The sequence below is a fragment of the Drosophila bipectinata genome, chromosome 4 (assembly GCF_030179905.1).
Source record: "Drosophila bipectinata strain 14024-0381.07 chromosome 4, DbipHiC1v2, whole genome shotgun sequence".
Taxonomy (NCBI): domain Eukaryota; kingdom Metazoa; phylum Arthropoda; class Insecta; order Diptera; family Drosophilidae; genus Drosophila; species Drosophila bipectinata.
The window spans coordinates 19648956-19671832 of record NC_091740.1 but is presented as its reverse complement, the minus strand read 5'-3'; the positions used below and the strand labels follow the sequence as shown (position 1 = coordinate 19671832).

Here is a 22877-nt window from a genome sequence, read left to right as displayed (position 1 = left end):
TTATACCCTTGCAGAGGGTATTATAATTTTGTCCAAAAGTGTGCAACGCAGTGAAGGAGACATCTCCGACCCTATAGAGTATATATATTCATGATCGGGATCACCTGCTGAGTTGAAATCTCTCTCAGTTTTAAGGCTATCGACTTGAAAATTTTCACACACCCTTCTTTCTTTTGCACGCAGTATATAAGTCAAAACCCCGGGATCTGCTGACTATATCCTATCGCTGCCATATAAATGATTCATCGGAAATGGTATAACTTTGGTGTTTTTAGGGTTAGAGAGTTCAAATTTTACACGAGAGCTATTTTTGGAAAAATAATACGACATGTAAATTTCATAAGGATCGGCCGACTATATGCTATAGCTGCCATATAACTGAACGATCGGAAATGGTATTTGGTAGAAATACCAACATTGGTATTTTTGAAGATAGAAGCTTGAGACTTTTTTTTAGATATTTTATTGTAATTAATTGGTTTTATTTTGATATTCCCATAAGGATCGGCCACAAGGATAATATCCGATGTTTGCGATATATATCCGGTTTTAGCTGCAAGGGTATATCAACTTCGGCTCCGCCCGAAGTCAAACAAGTCCTTTCTTGTTTTTATTATTATTTTTTTTTATTTATTTAATTTTTATATTTGAATGCTCATTGGCATTTATATTATTTTATTCTCTGTGTTTCTTACCTCTTGGGGGGAAAAACAGAGGACTATGATTTTTTACCGAGATTGCAGCCTAATTTTTGTAGCTACCATGGGCTGACAATTTTTTTTTTCTGCTGCCACCTGTAGACGCCACTTTAAAACCTGATTCTCTTACCACAGGGGGGAAATCGTCAAGGTGCCTCGAAGGACCATATCTTAAGAGGAGCCCCCATCTTAAATCTTAAATCTATTTAAAACTACTTATTAACGCACTGCACGCTGACCTGCTATTCGACCTTTCTTAATTGCGATAGCGCACCACTTGTGTATTTGTGTTAGGCTGCAGGGGATCGGTTTTAGACCATGCTGCTTGTCTCGTATTTCCATGGCTTCGATCCCTTAAAACTCTACCTTTGGAATTTGTATTTAAAATCGTGTTCAATGCTTGAACACTTGCTCTGCTTATCCAGGCCTTCGGTCCGAAGTCTTCGAAGTATTGAAGCATTAACGGTACTTGTTCGCCTATCAAGTTGAAATTCGATCCTGAGACCAGCAGGTCCACTGAGGCCCATCTTTCGTTTTGAGTATGTAAAATACATATGTTAGTGTCTCTGTGAAATACTCTGGATATATATTTTTTTTAAACCGTTGTTTTATATTCATTTTGTATGAGTTTGGAGTCTTGTGCCAACATCGAAGTATGTCTATAATAAATTCTTCAGAATTCCCTTTTTTAGTAAAATACAAATTCTCTTCTTGGGGATTGAGAGTGGGCGACGCGAAAACAGACATCAAGTGCGAAGAACAAAGGACGGGGAATGGTGCCCTAAAGCCAGACAAGGGCACGAAGGGCCTCTCTACTTTTTACTCTACCTACCGGATACGTAACAAGCTACAGACTAGGCGCTCTCTGCACCAGAGAGTCACCGCGCATACGCGCTAGTGACCCTGGATCTTGAGTCGTTTGACTAGTCCGTGGTGTCCCCGATCGGTTTCTTCGATAAGCCTTACTATTCAGGATGACGCCTGTTCGTCGTGATTAGGATTTGGAAAGCCGTACACCAGACCTATCAGTTTCTACGCTTTGTGACAAGGCTACCTGATGTGGTCGGGAAATTTCCCAACAAGACTTTTGTACATTGGGCTTCAGAGGAACCGACCTGGCATGGCCATTCTATATTTCTCCTTATATAGAGCCTCTTAATCCTCATTGATTCTTCTCCCAGCCGCGCTGCCTCTCCAAGGACAGCTACTTTCCACGTCGGATAATCATAACGCGGCCGTTTTTAGAAAGAGCTGTAGGAGAAACACGACTAGACGCGGCAGCGCTGACCCTTAGCTTTATACCCTTTGTGTATCTACCCGCACCGGCTCGGTTATTGGCTTGTTATCACTCCTGATTGGACATTGATATTTTTCAATGACGGTAAAAAAAAAATTTCGAATGTATTCAACTTGAAACGTTATAAAATGATTATTCTGCATGCAGATTAAGGCAAATGATCAACAAGTTAGACCAGCTTATGGTGCACGCAGGGACTTAATGTTACGTACCGAGATTGGCCGACTAGTCATTGCGAAGCTGCAGCTCTCGATATCGAAGAGGGCTGCCCCACCTAGACATTGTGGAGCTAAAACTCTCTAAAGAAAGGCCCGTTGTAGTGTAGCGGCCGAGAGCGAACGATCGACTAATCGATTTTTACATACTTATAGTAAGTCTAATAAATAATCAATACACTAAACCAGCGGCTGCTTCCTGACCCGACAACCCCTTTGACTCTTTTAGTTGCGCTTTATTGTACTTTAATAAAGTGCGTAAAAAATAAAAATAAACTTATAGCACCAAAAGAGCACTTAAAGAGCCAAAGCTTAAAGGAATGCAAAATATGTGAAGAAAAAGCAGTAAGACTGCAGGTCACATCTCTTGTGATTTAGATGCAACTTAGTCCCAATGGGCCGCTGTATTGTTATTTTGGTCGGATTTAACCAGGGACCACAATAAATAATTTAAAAAATACAAAAATTAAACAAAAAAAAAATTGTTTTATCAATTTGTATATTTATAAGTAGATTTCGCTTCTCAAAAGTTAGCTAGGGTATACAAATTTGTAAAAAACAAATTTATGTCAATTTAAAATATAAACAAATAAACTAAAACAATTATTAAATAATTTTTTTTCTTGCACGATTTTAAATATTGTTTTACTTTAAGGTATAAATTGATATATGTTTAAAATATGAATGATATATATAGCTTCAAATATACACATTTTATATATATTAAATATATATATTGATGTTTTGTACACTTATTGCAAATTTTATTTTTAATACTAGAGGGTTTGGTTCTTGGGAATATATAGCAGCCCGATGCAAGAAGAGGAGCGATTTTTCATCTAATGTAATAACTTTTGAAAACTGAGAAATTTTAAGAGCTCTTCATAAAAAATGCATTATAGTTGGTTATTGGTAAGAAAAAAAAACTGATTTCAAGAGTGCTCGTTAGGCTTTATAACTTATAATATATTATTGCAGATAAAGTATATTCAATTTGACTTATTGGTTATATTGGCAAATCTAAATCAAAGCGATGCAAGCTATCTGATTCAACGTAATCGTGGAAGGAGCGAAAATTATAGCAATGAAAGAAAGAGGGAAGAATCCTCTACCAATGTTAGAACAGTTGGTGAAGTGTTTGTGCCAAAAACATTTGCACTCAACTCACAGGAACCATCATGCGAGGAACTTCGAGCAATGTGGATGTACGTTTTTTTAATATTTTATGTAATATTTTTGTATTAAATTTTTCTCCTCTAATAGCTTTTCACGAAGGCAATCACGCGCAGCTGAAATAACCAATGAAATTCCAACATATCGAGATCCTTTCAAATATAATATTTGGGAACCTCTTTATTTAAATCAACGAATGCTAGGAGCGTAAGTAGTTTCATTTTATATTAAACTATTTAATTTATATTAGTAATTTATATTAAACAAAAAATTATTGCCGATCCTTATAATTTTTATAACCTTGCAGAGGGTATTTCCATATAATTTGGCTCAAAAGTGTGCAACGCAGTGAAGGAGACATCTCCGACCCTATAAAGTATATATATATCATAATCACCACCTGAGTTGATGTAAGCATGTCCGTCTGTCCGTCTGTCTGTCCGTCTGTCTACGCTACGTTTCTACGCAAACTAGTCTCTCAGTTTTTAAGCTGTCGTCTTGAAACTTTACACACACACTTCTTTCCTACGCACGCAGTATAAGTCGGAACGGCCCGGATCGGCGACTATATCCTATAGCCGCCAATACATGGATCTGCAAGATTAAAGAATCAAAAGTTATCGAGCTTCTAAGCCATGCTAAGTAAATCGTCAAGAGATCCTGGAAGATTCAAAAATCTTTCGCCATAGTTAATCAAAAAGCCTTAAATAGTTAAGTGTCTATTAACTATTAATATAGCTAAGGGTCTGTAGAAAAAAGGAGGAAGTCTTAAATTTAATTGACTAACTCTTTAAAAATCAGTGTCTAAAGAACAAGTACAGTTTCCAAATACATTCAAACAAAGTTCGTTAATCAGTACCATAAATGGGTTAGTGTTAATAAGGACCTTAATCATTATAAGATTTATTTTAAAAACCAAAAAATGATCATTATTCTCTGAGGAAAAAAATAAGAATCAGAAATAATCATTATTCTCTGAGCAAAAAATAAAAATCAGAAATAATCAATACACAGTGCAGTAGTGGTTTTGAACTGTTCTTTGAACTGACATATGGTCTGAAAATTAATATATGTCAAAAATTATAGAATTTTGGTAAGTTGTACCGAAAAAATGACGTTAAAATTCCAAAACACGAGTAAAATGCAAAAATGTCAGTTTCTTGTGTAAAAATGTTACCTTTTTTGTTCATAAATTGAAGATCAATGTTTTTCAAAAGCTACAACATTAATCTATTGAAAAACGTCAGAAATCTTAAAATCGGTTTATAATTACTCGTTTAGGAACTTTCAAGCCCAAAAAATTCCCGAAAAACCGGTCCCGGTTTTTATACCCTTGCAGAGGGTATTATAACTTTTTCCAAATGTGTGCAACGCAGTGAAGGAGACATCTCCGACCATATAAGGTTCATATATTCCTGATCAGGAACTCCTCCTGAGTTGTCCTAAGCATGTCCGCCTGTCCGTCCGTTTGTCTGTCTGTTTCTACGCGAACTAGTCTCTCAGTTTTAAAGCTACCGTCTTGACACTTTGTACACACCCTTCTATCGTATGCACGCAGTATATAAGTCGGAACGGCCGGGATCGGCCGACTATGTTCTATAGCTGACATATAACTGATTGATCGGAAATGGTGTAACATTGGTGGTTTTAGAGTTAGAGAGTTAAAATTTTAGGTGAGAGCTATTTTTGCCAAAATAATACGACTAACGTTTAATGGTTTGTACGCTTGCCTATCAGTCCTGATTTCCATAGCTAATTCTTCACCAATACAGCTTATTAAGGGTCCGGAATCTAACAGTATAAGGGCAATTCTCCAGAAAGGTCAACCGCAGTCAAAAAATTCAAAGTTCATAAAAGTATTTTTTTCGCATATTTGTAAAATGTAACTATAAAATGTAACTTATGTAAGCCAATTTTATGTTTACTCATGACACGTTTTGAAATATTTCAATGCTAAGTAGACCAAGTGCGAATGTTCTGCATTTACAGTCATTGAGAATTGACATTCACTCTTTTAAATCGTGATTTATATTCAAAGAATATGAAAAATATGTGAAACAAACGATACTAATAACGGCGAAGTTCTAAACAGCTTATTTGTCTTTACCAACATCGCGTTTAACAGTGAAAAAAGAATATTTGTTATCATTGCATCCAATGTTTTTGTGCAATAAGCGTCAAATATCGTGCCCAAAGGTATATTTTGGCGATTAAGAAATTTAAAAAAAATTTTGGTTTAATATAAGCAGCAATTCGTGCTTAGAACTTTTTTAAAGTTTGTCGCGTGCGACATTGTAAGTTAAAAAAATTGTTTTTTTTTTGCTGTTTTTATACCCTTGCAGAGGGTATTATAATTTTGTCCAAAAGTGTGCAACGCAGTGAAGGAGACATCTCCGACCCTATAAAGTATATATATTCTTGATCAGGATCACCTCCTGAGTTGATAGCATGTCCGTCTGTCCGTCTGTCCGTCTGTCCGTCTGTCTGTCTGTCTGTCTGTCTGTCCGTTTCTACGCGAACTAGTCTCTCAGTTTTGAAGCTATCCTCTTGAAACTTTGCACACACCCTTCTTTCCTTTGCACGCAGTATATAAGTCGGAACGGCCCGGATCGGCCGACTATATCCTATAGCTGCCATATAACTAATTGATCGGAAATGGTATAACTTTGGTGTTTTTAGAGTTAGAGAGTTTAAATTTGACACGAGAGCTATTTTTGGCAAAACATTACGACATGCCAAATTTCATAAGGATCGGTCGACTATATCCTATAGCTGCTATATAACTGAACGATCGGAAATGACCCAACTTTTGTGTTTTTGAAGATAGAAGTTTGGGACATTTTTAGGTTTGGTTTTTGTATTATAATAAATTGGGTTATATTATCATATTCTCATAAGGATCGGCCAACTATATCCGATGTTTGCGATATATATCCGGTTTTAGCTGCAAGGGTATATAAACTTCGGCTCCGCCCGAAGTTAGCTTTCCTTTCTTGTTTTTTTTAAATATATTTTTTTTGTATACTATTTTTAGTGTAAATGAAAATGTATCAAAAAATGGACAGACATTATTGAATTTATTGAAGATATTTTGTTAAGTTTAAAATTGATGTAAGAAATAATAAAAAAAATATTGAACGCATTAAAAATAATTTAAATTTTTTTTAATTCTGCACTTCCCATTTCTAAAAAAGAAACGAAAACAACATAAAAAGTATGGTGGAAGAAAAGGTCGCGTGCGACATGTAGCGTGCAACAGTGATTCAAGTTCAATTTAAAACAAGAAAGGAAAGCTAACTTCGGGCGGAGCCGAAGTTTATATACCCTTGCAGTTAAAACCGGATATATATCGCAAACATCGGATATAGTTGGCCGATCCTTATGGGAATAGGAATATATAATCCAATTTATTACAATACAAAATCTAAAAAAATTCCAAACTTCTATCTTCAAAAATACGAAAGTTGATATTTCTACCAAATACCATTTCCGATCGTTCAGTTATATGGCAGCTATGGGATATAGTCGGCCGATCCTAATGAAATTTAGTAGGTTGGATCAACTGACCAAGAATTAAATCTGTACTAAGTTCCAGCTTTCTATCTTCAAAAACACGAAAGTTGGGTCATTTCCGATCGTTCAGTTATATGGCAGCTATAGGATATAGTCGGCCGATCCTTATGAAATTTGGCATGACGTAATGTTTTGCCAAAAATAGCTCACATGTCAAATTTGAACTCTCTAACTCTAAAAACACCAAAGTTATACCATTTCCGATCAATCAGTTATATGGCAGCTATAGGATATAGTCGGCCGATCCGGGCCGTTCCGACTTATATACTGCGTGCAAAGGAAAGAAGGGTGTGTGCAAAGTTTCAAGACGATAGCTTTAAAACTGAGAGACTAGTTCGCGTAGAAACAGACAGACGGACAGACAGACGGACAGACGGACAGACGGACAGACGGACATGCTCATATCAACTCAGGAGGTGATCCTGATCAAGAATATATATACTTTATAGGGTCGGAGATGTCTCCTTCACTGCGTTGCACACTTTTGACCAAAATTATAATACCCTCTGCAAGGGTATAACAAGAAGGGAAAGCTAACTTAGGACGGATCCGTAGTTGATATACGCTTGCAGTTAAAACCGGATATATATCGCAAACATCGGATATAGTTGGCCGATCCTTATGATTACATCATAATAAAACCAATTTATTAAAATAAAAAATCTAAAAAAAAGTCCCAAGCTTCTATCTTCAAAAATACTAAAGTGGATATTTCTACCAAATACCATTTCCGATCGTTCAGTGATATGGCAGCTATAAGATATAGTCGACCGATCGTTAGGAAATTTGGTAGGCCGGATCAACTGACCAAAGATATAATCTATACTATGTTCCAGCTTTCTATCTTCAAAAACACGAAAGTTGGGTCACTTCCGATCGTTCAGTTATATGACAGCTATAGGACATAGTCGGCCAATCCGGGCCGTTCCGACTTATATACTGCGTGCAAAGGAAAGAAGGGTGTGTGCAAAGTTTCAAGTCGATAGCTTAAAAACTGAGAGACTAGTTTGCGTAGAAACGGACAGACAGACAGACGGACTTGCTTATATCAACTCAGGAGGTGATCCTGATCAAGAATATATATACTTTATAGGGTCGGAGATGTCTTCTTCACTGCGTTTCACACTTTTGGACGAAATTATAATACCCTCCGCAAGGGTATAAAAAAACCTATTTAATATTTTTAAGTCAAACGAAATGCATTTATAAGAACAATCAATACCTAACATTTAAAAATTAATTGCATTACAATTATCCATCCCGTTTCGCTGAAGTCAGTGCTTGAGCTGGTTTTCGAAAAAGTGACTTCTGTCTGGGTCGCGTGCGAATGCCTCAAATTTTTGTGATTATCTTGATAATAAACAATCGCCCAAATCCATCTTAGCACTGATTATAATGCTAACCAAGAGCTTTAAGATTCGACTTTAGAAAAAAATATAAAAAAATCTAGGCAAATTTTTTTTAGTTTGATTGCATACAAATGTCGCATTCGACATCAGAAAATTGCCCATATACACCATACGGCTCAACAAAAGAACAATGAGCTTTTTTGTCATAATCCGAATCTTCAACTTTTGATATTTTTATAATAGAACTTGTTTCTACTAGAATTTCGTTACTTGTGATATTCAGACTGAGGCTCGTAGATATTTGCAAAGACATTAATTCTTGGGAACTCTTTAATTTTATTGCGCAACAAGGTACTCTTAATGTGTTTTTGAACTTCTGGGATTTCATTGTGTCATTGTTGTATGGCGACTTAAAATCACTTGTTTTTATTTGATAAAACTTGATGTAATTCGACTTATAAGTACATATTGTCATTGCCGCAGCCATAAAAAATACACGTTTTTCTGCCACACACACTCAAAAAATATTCAGATGGACTAGTTAAATTTTCCGTTTGAATTGTGTTACTTTATTATATACATGAGAGCGCTTGACATCTTCAAGGTTACTATTTTGTTTAACTCCACCGTTTTCATTTTTTTATATTCTTTGCTTTATTAACAATAACAATAATAATCGGTAACAATAATTAACATAAACATAATAACGGGTAGATAGATATGGACGGTTTGGGGGTTGGTAATGGATAATGGATAGTAAGGCTTGAGTACGGGCGGGACGGCCCCTGGGCATTTCTTCACCCGCCCCAGGCCCCACACTCCACCCTACCGCTTCTCCTGCTCGATGCTCCTGAGCCTCTGCATTATCGCTGCAGCAAAAGATGCTACTGCGTCCCAGAGCATCTCAGCATTACCCTCACAAGGTTCCCTGGATGGATTGAGCGGCCCGGCGTTGTCTCCAGACGGTGGCGCTCACGTGCAAACTGGCAGCACTCCTCTGGTCAGTCATCCTCAGCGTGGTCAAAACGCTTCAGGTATTGCCACCCACCTTCTAAGGTTGGGAATGAGGGTTTACGTCCAGTTTCCATCGATGTGTCCCAGCAATCCTGCCAGGAAGTGAGCGACCTCTCCTTGGCCTTCTCTCTTGTAGTTGTATCGAGAGCGCCGCCAGCACCCTCATAGCGAGCGCGAATTTCTTTTAGCTCTTTGAACACTCGAACGAGCTCTTTCAGCGGGGCCATCCCCACAATGACCAGAATGGCGTCGCCGGAGACTGTCCTGAAGCCGGACGCTACTCTTATGGCTCCCAGCCTGTACGCCCCATCTACCCCTCTCTTGTAGCTGGGCGTATTCTTCGCCTCAGCCCAGATGGGTGCTGCGTACAAAATTTGCGCCTAGGCAACGCTCATGAAGAGCTTTCTCCTGTTCTGCCTCGGGCCTTCGGTGTTGAGAAGGATCCTGGCGAGGCCCTTGGTAGTGGCTGCAGCCTTGCCCTGGATGTACTCTAGGTGGTCGCAGAAGAAGAACCGGGCGTCGATCATCACGCCCAGGTATTTTATGGCCCGCTGGGAGGTAATGGCAATTCCACCGACCTGAATCGTTGCCGTTTCCAGCACCTTGCGGCTGCTGACCAGCACCGCCTCCGTCTTTTGCGGGGCGAGGCTTAGTCCAGCGTTTTGGAGCCACCGCTACATTGCCGCTATTGTTTGCCGCTCTCTCCGCTTCCTCCCTATGCTAGGCCACAACCACCTACGTCGCTACGTCGTCTGCGAAGCCGAAGACGTCGCATCCCGCTGGGAGCTGCAACCTCAGGATCCCGTCATACATGACGTTCCACAGCAGCGGTCCTAGGACCGATCCTTGGGGCACACCCGACGTAACGTCGTAGGACTCCGTGCCCATGTCCGTGTCGCAAGTAGCATTCTGCAGCTAAAGTGACTACTCCCAACGTTCATTATCGCACTGGGAACGTTGAACCGCCTTAGAGCTGCCATTTTTTTGGACCAGTCAGCCGTGTTGAAAGCGTTCCTGATGTCCATGGTGACTATAAGGCAGAATTGCTTGGAGCCACCCTTCCACATGGCTCCCGCTATTGCGTTGCGTGCAATGCCAACCACCGCTGCTAAGGCATTCACTGTCGACCTTCCCTTCCGGAACCTATACTGCTTGGGAGACAGCCCTCCCGCCACCTCTATGGTTTCGAGTCTCGCCGCGATCACACTCTCGAAGACCTTGCCCGTTGTGTCCAACAGGCAGATTTGCCTATAGAACGACGCCTCTTCTCTTGGTTTCCCTGGTTTGAGGGGCAGCAGGAGCTTTTTCACCTACCACCTGGTAGGAAAAGTGCCTTCGCGGATACATTTGTTGTATAGCTCCGAAAAGCTGCCCGGCTGCAGTGCCAGAGCCAGCTTCAGGCTCGGTCAGGAACCGAATCCGGGCCGGGTGCTTTGTTGGGGGCCCTATGGCCAGAACTTCCTCTTCCGTTACCACCTCAGCCACTTCATTGTTTGCTGGAGGGGTGGGAAGCTGGACGACCTGGTCCTTAGTGCGTTCGGGTCCGTGGGGGACTGGGTTCCTGCGCGCAGCCTCTTCACCACTATCCGGTATGCGTTGCCCCATGGGTTTTCCTCCACCGAGTCGCATAGCTGCAGGAAGCATTTCCTTTTTATATCTCGGATGGCCACCTTCAGTGCTCTACGACGGTCCTTGAAGGCTAGGTGCCGCTTCTCAAATTTATCGCTGCCTCTCGCTCGCTGCATCAGCCTTCTTGCTCTCATTCGTCCTCGGGCAGCCCCAGTCCGGCGCCCACGCGTTGAAGTCCCCTGCTACAAAGACATCAGAACGACCTCTGATGTCATGCGCCATAATGTGCTCAAATTCATTGCTGGTTAATCTAGGTGCCATATAGCAGCTGCAAAGCCATGCCCCGCCTATCCGAGCCCTGACGAATCCCTCCGCACTGCTCCAGATGGCAGCCTTCCCCGAAAGGTCAACCCAGCGTTTGTCTGGGTTGTCTCCCTCACAGTCTGCGACAGCACATTTTGAGCCGCCCTGCAGTGGTTCAGGTTCAGCTGAAGCACTAGCATCACCGCTTGAATTCAGACGGACTAAGTGTGGTGTGGTTAAAGTATTGCCTTTGTGCCAGGAATATCGTCAGACGGAAAGCTACCGATACCTGACGAATCCATGATTGTTATCGAGTTTGTAAACCTCTGCTTCTTAGTGCTGTCTTGCAGGGAACTACGTCCAGACATTTTTTGTTTATTTCATGGTTACACGCAGTGCCAAATAAATCTGTGGATAGCCCAATCTCAGCTTTTCATTACTGAGAGATTTGCTTAGCGGCTTCTTGCAAACCCCTTAAAGAAAGCTTGTTAGAAATTTTGTGTATTGAAACTTTGCACACACCCTTCTTTCTTTTGCACGCGGTTCCCAATCAAATCTATTATATATTTATTATTATACCCTTGAAGAGGGGATTATATATTCTTGCCCAAAATTTTGCAACACCGTGAAGAAGACATCTCCGACATTATGAAGTATATATATTCTTGAGTATATGTGTTCTTGAGTAAAAGTGTGTAAAAGAAAGGAATAAGCGAAATTGAAGGGCACACTATTGCTCCGGAACGCTGGCAAGATTGGACTGACTTGTTTTGGGAAAAGCGTTATAACTTCAACAATTTTCATAATTTCCCAATGAAATTGGTCTCGTTTTATTCAAAATTATTCAAAATGTTAATATGTGTCAAAAATTGTTTATCAAAAAATTGATATGTGTTAAAAATTGTAAATATTTTATCCTTTTTGTTGAAATAAATTGAAGGTCTATTTTTTTTTTTTCTAAAGCTACAATATTAAATCAAGATTTTGATGGTGTTAGAAAAATTTCAAATATGGTTTTATAATATTTTCGATCTAATAAACAATTCCTACTAGGTATCTTCAAAAGTTCCTCCTATTTTTTTTTTTTGTGCACTGTGTTATTGGTCGGGGCTCGATCACAAAACCGCTCTTTCTTATTTCTATTCAATTTATGACTGTGTATTTAAAAATAACGCTGCGATACTTTGCGAGCTGCTTCGCTTCTTGGTAAAAGTAACGCTGGCAGCACTGATTTTCTGATTTTGCAACTTTTAACTTGATACAGAACGTCTATGCTTTTCGATGGATGTGTGTAAAGAGAACGATTATAATTATAATAACCTTTTAATGACCAAATTTCCTTTAGTTTATGATGATATTTTTATACCCTTGGGTATAAAGAGGGTATTACAATTTTGGTCAAAAGTGTGCAACGCAGTGAAGGAGACATCTCCGACCCTATAAAGTATATATATTCTTGATCAGGATCACCTCCTGAGTTGATATGAGCATGTCCGTCTGTCCGTCTGTCTGTCTGTTTCTACGCGAACTAGTCTCTCAGTTTTAAAGCTATCGTCTTGAAACTTTGCACACACCCTTCTTTCCTTTGCATGCAGTATATAAGTCGGAACGGCCCAGCCCAGGAACGGATCAGCCGACTATATCCTAAAGCTGCCATATAACTGATTGATCGGAAATGGTATAACTTTAGTGTTTTTAAAGTTAGAGAGTTTTAGGTGAGAGCTATTTTTGGCAAAATAATACGACATGCTAAATTTCGTAAGGATCGGACGACTATATCCTATAGCTGCCATATAACCGAACGATGGGAAATGACCCAACTTTGACCCAACTCGTGTTTTTGAAGATAGAAAGCTGGAACTTGGTACAGATTATATATTTGGTCAGTTGATCCGACCTACCAAATTTCATTAGGATCGGCCGACTATATCTATAGCTGCCATATAACTGAACGGTCAGAAATGGTACTTGGTAGAAATACCAACTTTCGTATTTTTGAAGATAGAAGTTTGGGACTTTTTTTAGATTTTGTATTGTAAAAAATTGGATTATATATTCCTATTCCCATAAGGATCGGCCAACTATATCCGATGTTTGCGATATATATCCGGTTTAACTGCAAGGGTATATAAACTTCGGCTCCGCCCCAAATTAGCTTTCCTTTTTTGTTTTATCGTGGTTTTAGGATGTAAGCAAAGTTGGTAGCTCCACTTATAGGACTTCTTATTGAATTATCGGATTATTCGAAATATACAAGTTGTATCAAAAGTGGTGCATCGAAGGACTATCTGAAAAAAAAACATAAATAGAATCGTTATAGCAAATTAAAAACAAAAAAAATATTAAAAAAACACATTATCTTTTGAAACCTTTGAAAAAAAACCCTTTTTAACGAATTTAAGTTACCTTGTTTGAAGTTATCCATTGGTTTAACTAGCTGGAATAAAGCCTACGAATTTTCTTGAAATAAATACCTCATTTCAGCTCTATAAGATAATGAATAAGTATCGTTTTTATTCTGCGATTAAGTGAAGGCGGATCTTAAAACTTAATGATTCAGACCGATCGCGGGATACCGCAAGAGCCAACTCCAAGACTCCAACTCTCTTCAAGCAAGACAACTCTAGTACATGCCGGTAGGCGACGGAGCAGCGATCGGCAAGGCAATAAAGTTTCAAGTCGGTTTTGGACAAGGACGTTGGCGGTAGCTTGGAGCAAGCAATCCTTAGCTACGAGAGAATTGTATCTTCTTCCGGAAAATCCATAACAGACCTCCACTACATGCGGCAGTGTAGCTAGTAAATTCGAGGTAGTAATCACACATGCGAAGCTACCTGGATTAAAGGGCCTACGTCGTCCTACCTTAGAGTTTGGGGCGTAAATGTTTCTGGCCCTTGTAAAAGCGTGTTAAGGATCTTTCCTTACCGTGAAACCTAAGGTTTTGGTGAATTTCTGTATCCTGTTAAGATCTAAGACTGCCACCTCTGAGATGTCTGTAAGGAATCTGATTCCCAGATGCTTTTGTCTAAGAAATTAAAAAGTAAAGCAGTGGCAAAGAATATTTTTACTGTTTCTATTTCGAAAGCTGTGATAGAAGTCATTGAGAGGTGAATTCATTCGTCTAGCATGTGTTCCGACTAGCCAGTGCCCCGGGATGAATCTGATAGCCTTGAGATGAGATAAGAGGCCAAAGTTGGAAATTTGAGACGGAATTTCAACTGAGTTGTATTTTGCTATTTATGGCTTCTTTGAGCCGAAGTTTCTATGAGGCTAAAGGACTTCATTTTGGACTGGTGTGGTTTGAATGTGCCTATACGAGCCAGTTCGTCTGCTATGCAGTTGCCTGTTATGACCTTTTGACTAGGGACCCAAATTGACTAGGGCTGATGTCATACTGTTGTGCAATATCGAGAAAATAACTATAGATTAAGACTGTTTTTGTGTTGCTTTTGATCCATCCAATCGATTATATGGCTGCTTGGCTGCCAATTAAATAAAAATGGCTGAAAATCAGCGTTGGTGATGCCAGATGTTTTGAGCTGTCTACCACGATCTCTGCGCCTGGGTTTCAGCGTTACATTCTTCCCGTTGGGTAGTAATGGTGCTATTGTCTCAGGATTAATGAGACAATACTGATATGTGACAAAAATGACACATTTTTTGTAAGTTGTACCGAAAAAATGGCGTCAAAGTCCGAAACAAACGAATCAAATGCAAAAATTTCCGTTTCCAGTGCAAAAATGTAATCCTTTTTATACCCTTGCAGAGGGTATTATAATTTTGTCCAAAAGTGTGCAACGCAGTGAAGGAGACATCTCCGACCCTATAAAGTATATATATTCTTGATCAGGATCACCTCCTGAGTTGATATGAGCATGTCCGTCTGTCCGTCTGTCCGTCTGTCTGTCCGTCTGTCTGTTTCTACGCGAACTAGTCTCTCAGTTTTAAAGCTATCGTCTTGAAACTTTGCACACACCCTTCTTTCCTTTGCACGCAGTATATAAGTCGGAACGGCCCGGATCGGCCGACTATATCCTATAGCTGCCATATAACTGATTGATCGGAAATGGTATAACTTTGGTGTTTTTAAAGTTAGAGAGTTCAAATTTTAGGTGAGAGCTATTTTTGGCAAAATAATACGACATGCTGAATTTCGTAAGGATCGGCCGACTATATCCTATAGCTGCCATACAACTGAACGATCGGAAATGACCCAACTTTAACCCAAGTCGTGTTTTTGAAGATAGAAAGCTGGAACTTGGTACAGATTATATATTTGGTCAGTTGATCCGACCTACCAAATTTCATTAGGATCGGCCGACTATATCCTATAGCTGCCATATAACTGAACGATCGGAAATGGTACTTGGTAGAAATATCAACTTTCGTATTTTTGAAGATAGAAGTTTGGGAATTTTTTTAGATTTTGTATTGTAAAAAATTGGATTACATATTCCTATTGCCATAAGGATCGGCCAACTATATCCGATGTTTGCGATATATATCCGACTTTAACTGCAAGGGTATATAAACTTCGGCTCCGTCCTAAGTTAGCTTTCCCTTCTTGTTATACCCTTGCAGAGGGTATTATAATTTTGGTCAAAAGTGTGCAACGCAGTGAAGGAGACATCTCCGACCCTATAAAGTATATATATTCTTGATCAGGATCACCTCCTGAGTTGATATGAGCATGTCCGTCTGTCCGTCTGTCCGTCGTCTGTCCGTCTGTCTGTCCGTCTGTCTGTTTCTACGCAAACTAGTCTCTCAGTTTTAAAGCTATCGTCTTGAAACTTTGCACACACCCTTCTTTCCTTTGCACGCAGTATATAAGTCGGAACGGCCCGGATCGGCCGACTATATCCTATAGCTGCCATATAACTGATTGATCGGAAATGGTATAACTTTGGTGTTTTTAAAGTTAGAGAGTTCAAATTTTAGGTGAGAGCTATTTTTGGCAAAATAATACGACATGCTGAATTTCGTAAGGATCGGCCGACTATATCCTATAGCTGCCATACAACTGAACGATCGGAAATGACCCAACTTTAACCCAAGTCGTGTTTTTGAAGATAGAAAGCTGGAACTTGGTACAGATTATATATTTGGTCAGTTGATCCGACCTACCAAATTTCATTAGGATCGGCCGACTATATCCTATAGCTGCCATATAACTGAACGATCGGAAATGGTACTTGGTAGAAATATCAACTTTCGTATTTTTGAAGATAGAAGTTTGGGAATTTTTTTAGATTTTGTATTGTAAAAAATTGGATTACATATTCCTATTGCCATAAGGATCGGCCAACTATATCCGATGTTTGCGATATATATCCGATTTTAACTGCAAGGGTATATAAACTTCGGCTCCGCCCGAAGTTAGCTTTCCTTTCTTGTTGTAAAAAGAATTGAACAAAAAATTTTTTTTAAAAGCTGCAACCCAAAACTATTAAAAAAAACGCCGGATCGCCTAATTTTAAATTCGGAAAGGAAAAAAGTACCTTAAAACGTGGTTTTCTAAATAAATCGGCTTTACTAAAGATATTGAGGGTGTTACAAATATTTCAAGCAATGTGCTTTATTCCACCTGATAAACAATTCCTACCATACGACTTTAAAAGTTCCAAATCATTGATTTATCGGAAACTCCACAAACTTGGAGGTTTTAGACTTAGAGTGTTTAGATGTTAGAAACTTTTTTTAAATATACCCTTGCAATTAAAACCGGATACATTTCGAAAACATCGGATATAGGTGTCCGATCCTTATGAGACTATCATAATATAACCATAATATAATATAATTATAAACAAGAAAGGAAAGCTAACTTCGGGCGGAGCCGAAGTTGATATACCCTTGAAGTTAAAACCGTATATATATCGCAAACATCGGATATAGTTGGCCGATCCTTATGAGAATATGATAATATAAACCAAGAACCAAAGTTGGAATTTCTACCAAAAACCATTTCCGATCGTTCAGTTATATGGCAGCTATAAGATATAGTCTTGTCTATAAGAAAAAAAAGATATAAGATAGACTACAGCTATAAGATATAGTCTATATAGCTATAAGATATAAAATTTGGTAAGTCGGATTACCTGAACAAAAATAAAATCTGTACCAAGTTCCAGCTTTCTATCTACAAAAACACGAAAGTTGAGTCATTTCCGATCGTTCAGTTACATGGCAGCTATAGGATATAGTCGGCCGATTCTTACAAAATTTTGCATGTCGTAATGTTTTGCCAAAAAATGCTCTCATGTCGAATTTGAACTCTCTAACTTTTAAAACGTCAAAGTTATACCATTTCCGATCAATCAGTTGTATGGCAGCTATAGGATATAGTCGGCCGATCCAGGCCGTTCCGACTTATATACTGCGTGCAAAAGAAAGAAGGGTGTGTGCAAAGTTTCAAGACAAAAGCTTTAAAACTGAGAGACTAGTTCGCATAGAAACAGACAGACAGACGGACAGACAGACGGACATGCTCATATCAACTTAGGAGGTGATCCTGATCAAGAATATATATACTTTATAGGGTCGGAGATGTCTCTTTCACTGCGTTGCACACTTTTGACCAAAATTATAATACCCTCTGCGAGGGTATAAAAAAAATAAAGCTCAAACAAAGTATCAAGCTATATGGCAGCTATAGGATAAAGGATATTCTATCTTCAAAAATACAAAAGTTGGTATTTTTACCAAAAACCATTTTCGATCGTTCAGTTTTATGGCAACTAAAGGATATAGTCGGCCGATCCTTACGCAATTTAGCATGTAGTATTATTTTGCCAAAAATAGCTCTCATGTTAAATTTAATATCATGTTACATGTTAAACTCTTTAACTCTAAAAACACCGAAGTTATACCATTTCCATTAATACCAGAAACATTTTTAATCGTATTCAAAAGAATACGACATACCAAATTTTACAAGGATCCTATAGCTGCCAAATAACTGATAGATCAGAAATGACCCAACTTAAGGGGTTATATACAGTTGTGATATATGAAAAAATCGATTTTTTTTTTTTATTGCATATTCTTTAAGTATATTCTATTGGGAAAACTCTCACTAAAATTCATAACGATCGGAGCATTAGAACCGAAGCTGTAGCTATTTGTAGCGCACTATCTGCATATAAAACTTGAACAAACTTGAAACTTTAAACGCGATTATCTCAGAATCTTTTTTTTGGGAAATTACCTTTGCGGTGGACACGATTACTAAGAAACTACTAATCCGATCAACACCAAATTTTGATCGCTTATTTATTATGATATTAGCTAGTCCGTGAACGAGGGAATTTCAATTTTTTTGAAAACTCCTTTTTTAAAGCACAAAAAACAAAAATCTTATACCTTGAAAAAGTACATTTTTTGTTAAAAACGTCGCCATTTTTTTTTTTTAAATCAAAATGTTTAAAAATCCCTCGTTCACGGACTAGACAATACAATATACTAACTAAACTTTTTTGAATTTTGGATTTCGGATGAACTGTTTTCGAGAAATCATGTCCACCGCAAGACACCATCGAAAAAAGACGATTCGGGAATTCGGCTATAACATTTTTGTTATGTAATATTTTTTTATGAAAAAATTTAATTAAGTACCCAGAAACATGTACTAAACAATGTCGGTAAAACATTTTTCATAAATATTTTCTATGGTGTCAAAAAAAAATCCATAAAAATGCATATTTTTGCGCGGTACAACTGTATATAACCCCTTAACATAGATATTTATGAAGATAGAACGTTAAAACTTTATGCACATTATATTTTTTGATTGTACCTACCCAATTTAATCCTAATGAAATTCGGCTGTCTATATTTTAAAGCTGCCATATATGTACCTGAATGATCGGAATTTGGTATTTGGTAAAAAAACCAACTTTGGTATTTTTGAAGAGAGAAGCATGGGAAATTTTTTTCAATTTTGTATTGTTATAAATTGGTCTTATAATAAAGTCTTAATAGCGATCGACGCACTATGTCCGATACTTGTGATTTATATTCGATCTTAACTGCAAAGGTATATCAACTTCGGCTCCGCCTGAATTTGGCTTTCCTTTCATGTTTGGAATATGTTATTGCATAATCTTCTGCTTTCTTTGACAGTTTTTGTTTTCTTTGTTCTTTTACGGTCGTTTGAAAAATTCGCTGTTGGATTTGGATAGTCGTCATCCAATTATACTTCCAAGAAGTCAATCTATTACGCTTGCGATGGTTATTGACTTCCATACCTCGCGCCATCATTTGATTCCAATATTGGAAAACTGGGAAAAATTCGTGCATAAATTTATCCGATGCTTTATCCGATGCCGGTTTTAACTCAAAAGCCGTCATCCTAGTGCCTATGAAGGATCTAACCACAAGTACTTTTTTCAATCGGTTTGCATGCACCCGTCGAAATTCGCAACACATTTGGTTGGATGTCGCAACCAATATTGTTGGTGCCAGGAAAGAGCTAGGGGAGCTGTTGCAACTCTTCATCAGCGATGAGCTTCAAAGTTCCAGCTTTCTATCTTCAAAAAAAGAAAGTTGGGTCATTTCCGATTGTTCAGTTATATGGTTCAGTTATTGTTCAGTTATATAGAGACATCTCCGACCCTATAAAGTATATATATTCTTGATCAGGATCACCTCCTGAGTTGATATGAGCTATCCGTCTGTCTGTCCGCTGTCCGTTTCTACGCAAACTAGTCTCTCAGTTTTTAAGCTATCGACTTGAAACCTTGCACACACCCTTCCTTCCTTTGCACGCAGTTAGCTTTCCCTTTTTGTTTTTCGTAATTTTTGCGAATTCAGCTGCAGCTTATGCTGAGTTATTACTAATGATTCAAAGCGATCACAGTGCCGAAAAATTTTACCTTTTTACCGTGAAAATAGTGCAAATAACTAAAATTACTGACAAATATAAAAAAAAAAAAACAAGAAAAGAAAGCTAACTTCGGGCGGAGCCGAAGTTGATATACCCTTGCAGCTCAAACCGGACATATATCGCAAACATCGAATAAAGTTGGCCGATCCTTATGAGAATAAGATAATATAACCCAATTTATTATAATACAAAATCTAAAAAAAGCCCCAAACTTCTATCTTCAAAAATACAAAAGTTGGTATTTTTACCAAATACCATTTCCGATCGTTCAGTTATATGATAGCTATAAGATGTAGTCGGTCGATCCTTATGAAATTTGGTAGGTCGGATCAACTGACCAAAATTATAATCTGTATCAAGTTCCAGTATTCTATCTTCAAAAACACGAAAGTTGGGTCATTTCCGATCGTTCAGTTATATGGCAGCTATAGGACATAGTCGGCCAATCCGGGCCGTTCCGACTTATATACTGCGTGCAAAGGAAAGAAGGGTGTGTGCAAAGTTTCAAGTCGATAGCTTAAAATCTGAGAGACTAGTTTGCGTAGAAACGGACAGACAGACAGACGGACAGACGGACTTGCTTATATCAACTCAGGAGGTGATCCTGATCAAGAATATATATACTTTATAGGGTCGGAGATGTCTCCTTAACTGCGTTGCACACTTTTGGACAAAATTGTAATACCCTCTGCAAGGGTATAATGAGTACGTACATATCTTCAAAATAGGTGAGATTATGATAAAAGTATTAAGTTGGGCTTGAAAATTATTTTATAAAGAGTGTGGATGTTTTCAAAAGTAAATGTTGCCTACCGGCAACATTTAAAAGCACTTAGCTTTACTCCGGCTATTGCCGTCATATTATTTGCATTTGCCCACTGAGCTTAAGGGTATAGGGGGGCAGTCATCCTCTCGACATAAACTTTATTTTTCACTTCATCAACCACCCTACCGGTGGCACACCATCAACGGCCACATCGGCCGGATCTGGAGCAGCCTTACCACCGAGCAACCGACTACAAGATAACTGGTGCCTAAAAAAAAAAATAAACTAGTGACCCTCAAAATTTTAAAGAAAAACATGTAAGTGGGCTGATTAATTAATATACGGCTTCAACAAACATACACCAAATTGCATACAATAAAAGTGCGCTTATAATTGGAGAAAATAAATATTACTTGCACACGTTAAAAAAATAAGTATATAATAATAAAGCTGCATTTGTGACCTGCAGCTCATATAAAATTTCTTATTTTGTGAAAATATATTTGAATAAATTAAATAAATATAAGATATATTAAAGTGTTATGCCAGCCGAACGGAATATTCGGCTATATGAATTGAACCTCGTATGAATTAGATGGCATAAGTTAAAGTTTTTAATTAACTTTCTAGGTCCGTATAGAGAAATTAAAAAGGAAGTCGGGAGTGATAGTGAAGAAGAAGAGATCCGGAGTTTTAGACCAAGACAGGCTCAAATCGAAGAGAAAGAAGACATAATGAACGCGAACGAATTACAAAACATTATCCAGGGCGCCTTAGCGCAACAGGAAGCTAGGCTCCGAGTTGAATTTGAAGCTCAAATAAATTCCGTTAATATGCAGTTACAAAACATGCGCGTAGAGACCCTACAGGTGGAGGCCTACCACAGAGTCTCAGTACAGCCAGGAGCATCCCCATGCGACATACCGCTCCACGTAATTGAGTCAGTACCAGATTTTAACGGTGAGCAAGACGATGTAGTGGGAGGCAGTCCGCAACGGACGCATACGAACTATTTAAACCTTACCAGGGCAGCTGTGCCCATTATCTGGCCGTTACCATAATCAGAAATAAAATTACGGGCCCAGCGCGAGCGTTGCTGGTATCACACAACGCTGTACTAAATTTTGATTCCATTCTGGCAAGATTAGACTGCTCCCACGCAGACAAAACTTCGTTGAGGCTGTTGCGACAACAGCTTGAGGCAGTTCGCCAAAGTGACCAAAGTCTCATGCAATACTATGAATCCTTACCCTCGTCACGAAGAAAATTGTCATGTCCCACGACATTGAAAGAGCCACACTGCTCAAAAATGAGGTAAGGGCGGACGCCCTACATGTCTGTAGGTTAGGTTAGGTTAGGTTGAGGCGGCGATGCGGGGCCAGTGACTGACACTCCTTTTTTGCGAGGATGCAGGCTCGCCTTTTACCTGTTGTATCGGCTTTGCAGAGCCTATACTCCGACGCCCCCAACCCAAGAATCCAGTCTCCAAGGATCCAGGGTTCCTGGATGAGGGCCACATCAGCTCCACTCTCGGCGAGGTGGAGTAGGAGGGCAGCTGACGCCGCTTGACTATGATGGAGGTTTATCTGCAAGATTGTCAGGGACATTCTTACAATTCTCCACCACTGTAACTTCTGCCTCCGCCTCGGAGCTCAGCAGAGAGTCCTCCTCCAAGTCACTTTCCTCCGAGGTGTACCCTTGCAGGATGTCCTCCTCCTCATCCGACATTCCTTCCGGGTGCCCCTCTTCGGTCGGCTCCTCCAAGTCTGGCTCTTGCCGTGTCTGCCTTTAGCCCGATACCTCCTGGCTTGGTCTTCGCATCGGATTTGTAGATACGGACCGAAACGTGTTCAAATCCGTACTTTAACCGGTGCTCCGACCTTTCCAGGGCTTTTACGGTCTCCTCGTTAAGGGTGAGGTCGACCTGCCTCCGCAGTCCCACCGCCTCCTCGACCTTGGCGACTCTCCAGTCCACCGTGGGAAGCGTCGGATTGCACATCCTAAGCATAGTTAGGATGGTCTTAGGGTCGGCTGGC

At 39.1% G+C, this 22877-nt stretch overlaps 1 protein-coding gene across 3 annotated transcripts in view; it reads left to right on the top strand.

Annotated features, from left to right (window-relative positions):
* LOC108119896 (uncharacterized) overlaps nucleotides 1–22877 on the top strand; it is a 51711-nt gene that overhangs the window by 7248 nt on the left and 21586 nt on the right. For 2 of the 3 annotated variants that reach the window (XM_043213407.1, XM_043213408.2), the window contains 3 exons: nucleotides 2991–3122; nucleotides 3189–3415; nucleotides 3474–3590. In XM_043213407.1, coding sequence (XP_043069342.1) covers nucleotides 3102–3122; nucleotides 3189–3415; nucleotides 3474–3590 — 365 coding nt within the window. In that variant the 5' untranslated portion in view covers nucleotides 2991–3101. The remainder of the gene's footprint in view (nucleotides 1–2990; nucleotides 3123–3188; nucleotides 3416–3473; nucleotides 3591–22877) is intronic. The other variant, XM_043213409.2, reaches the window with a different exon arrangement.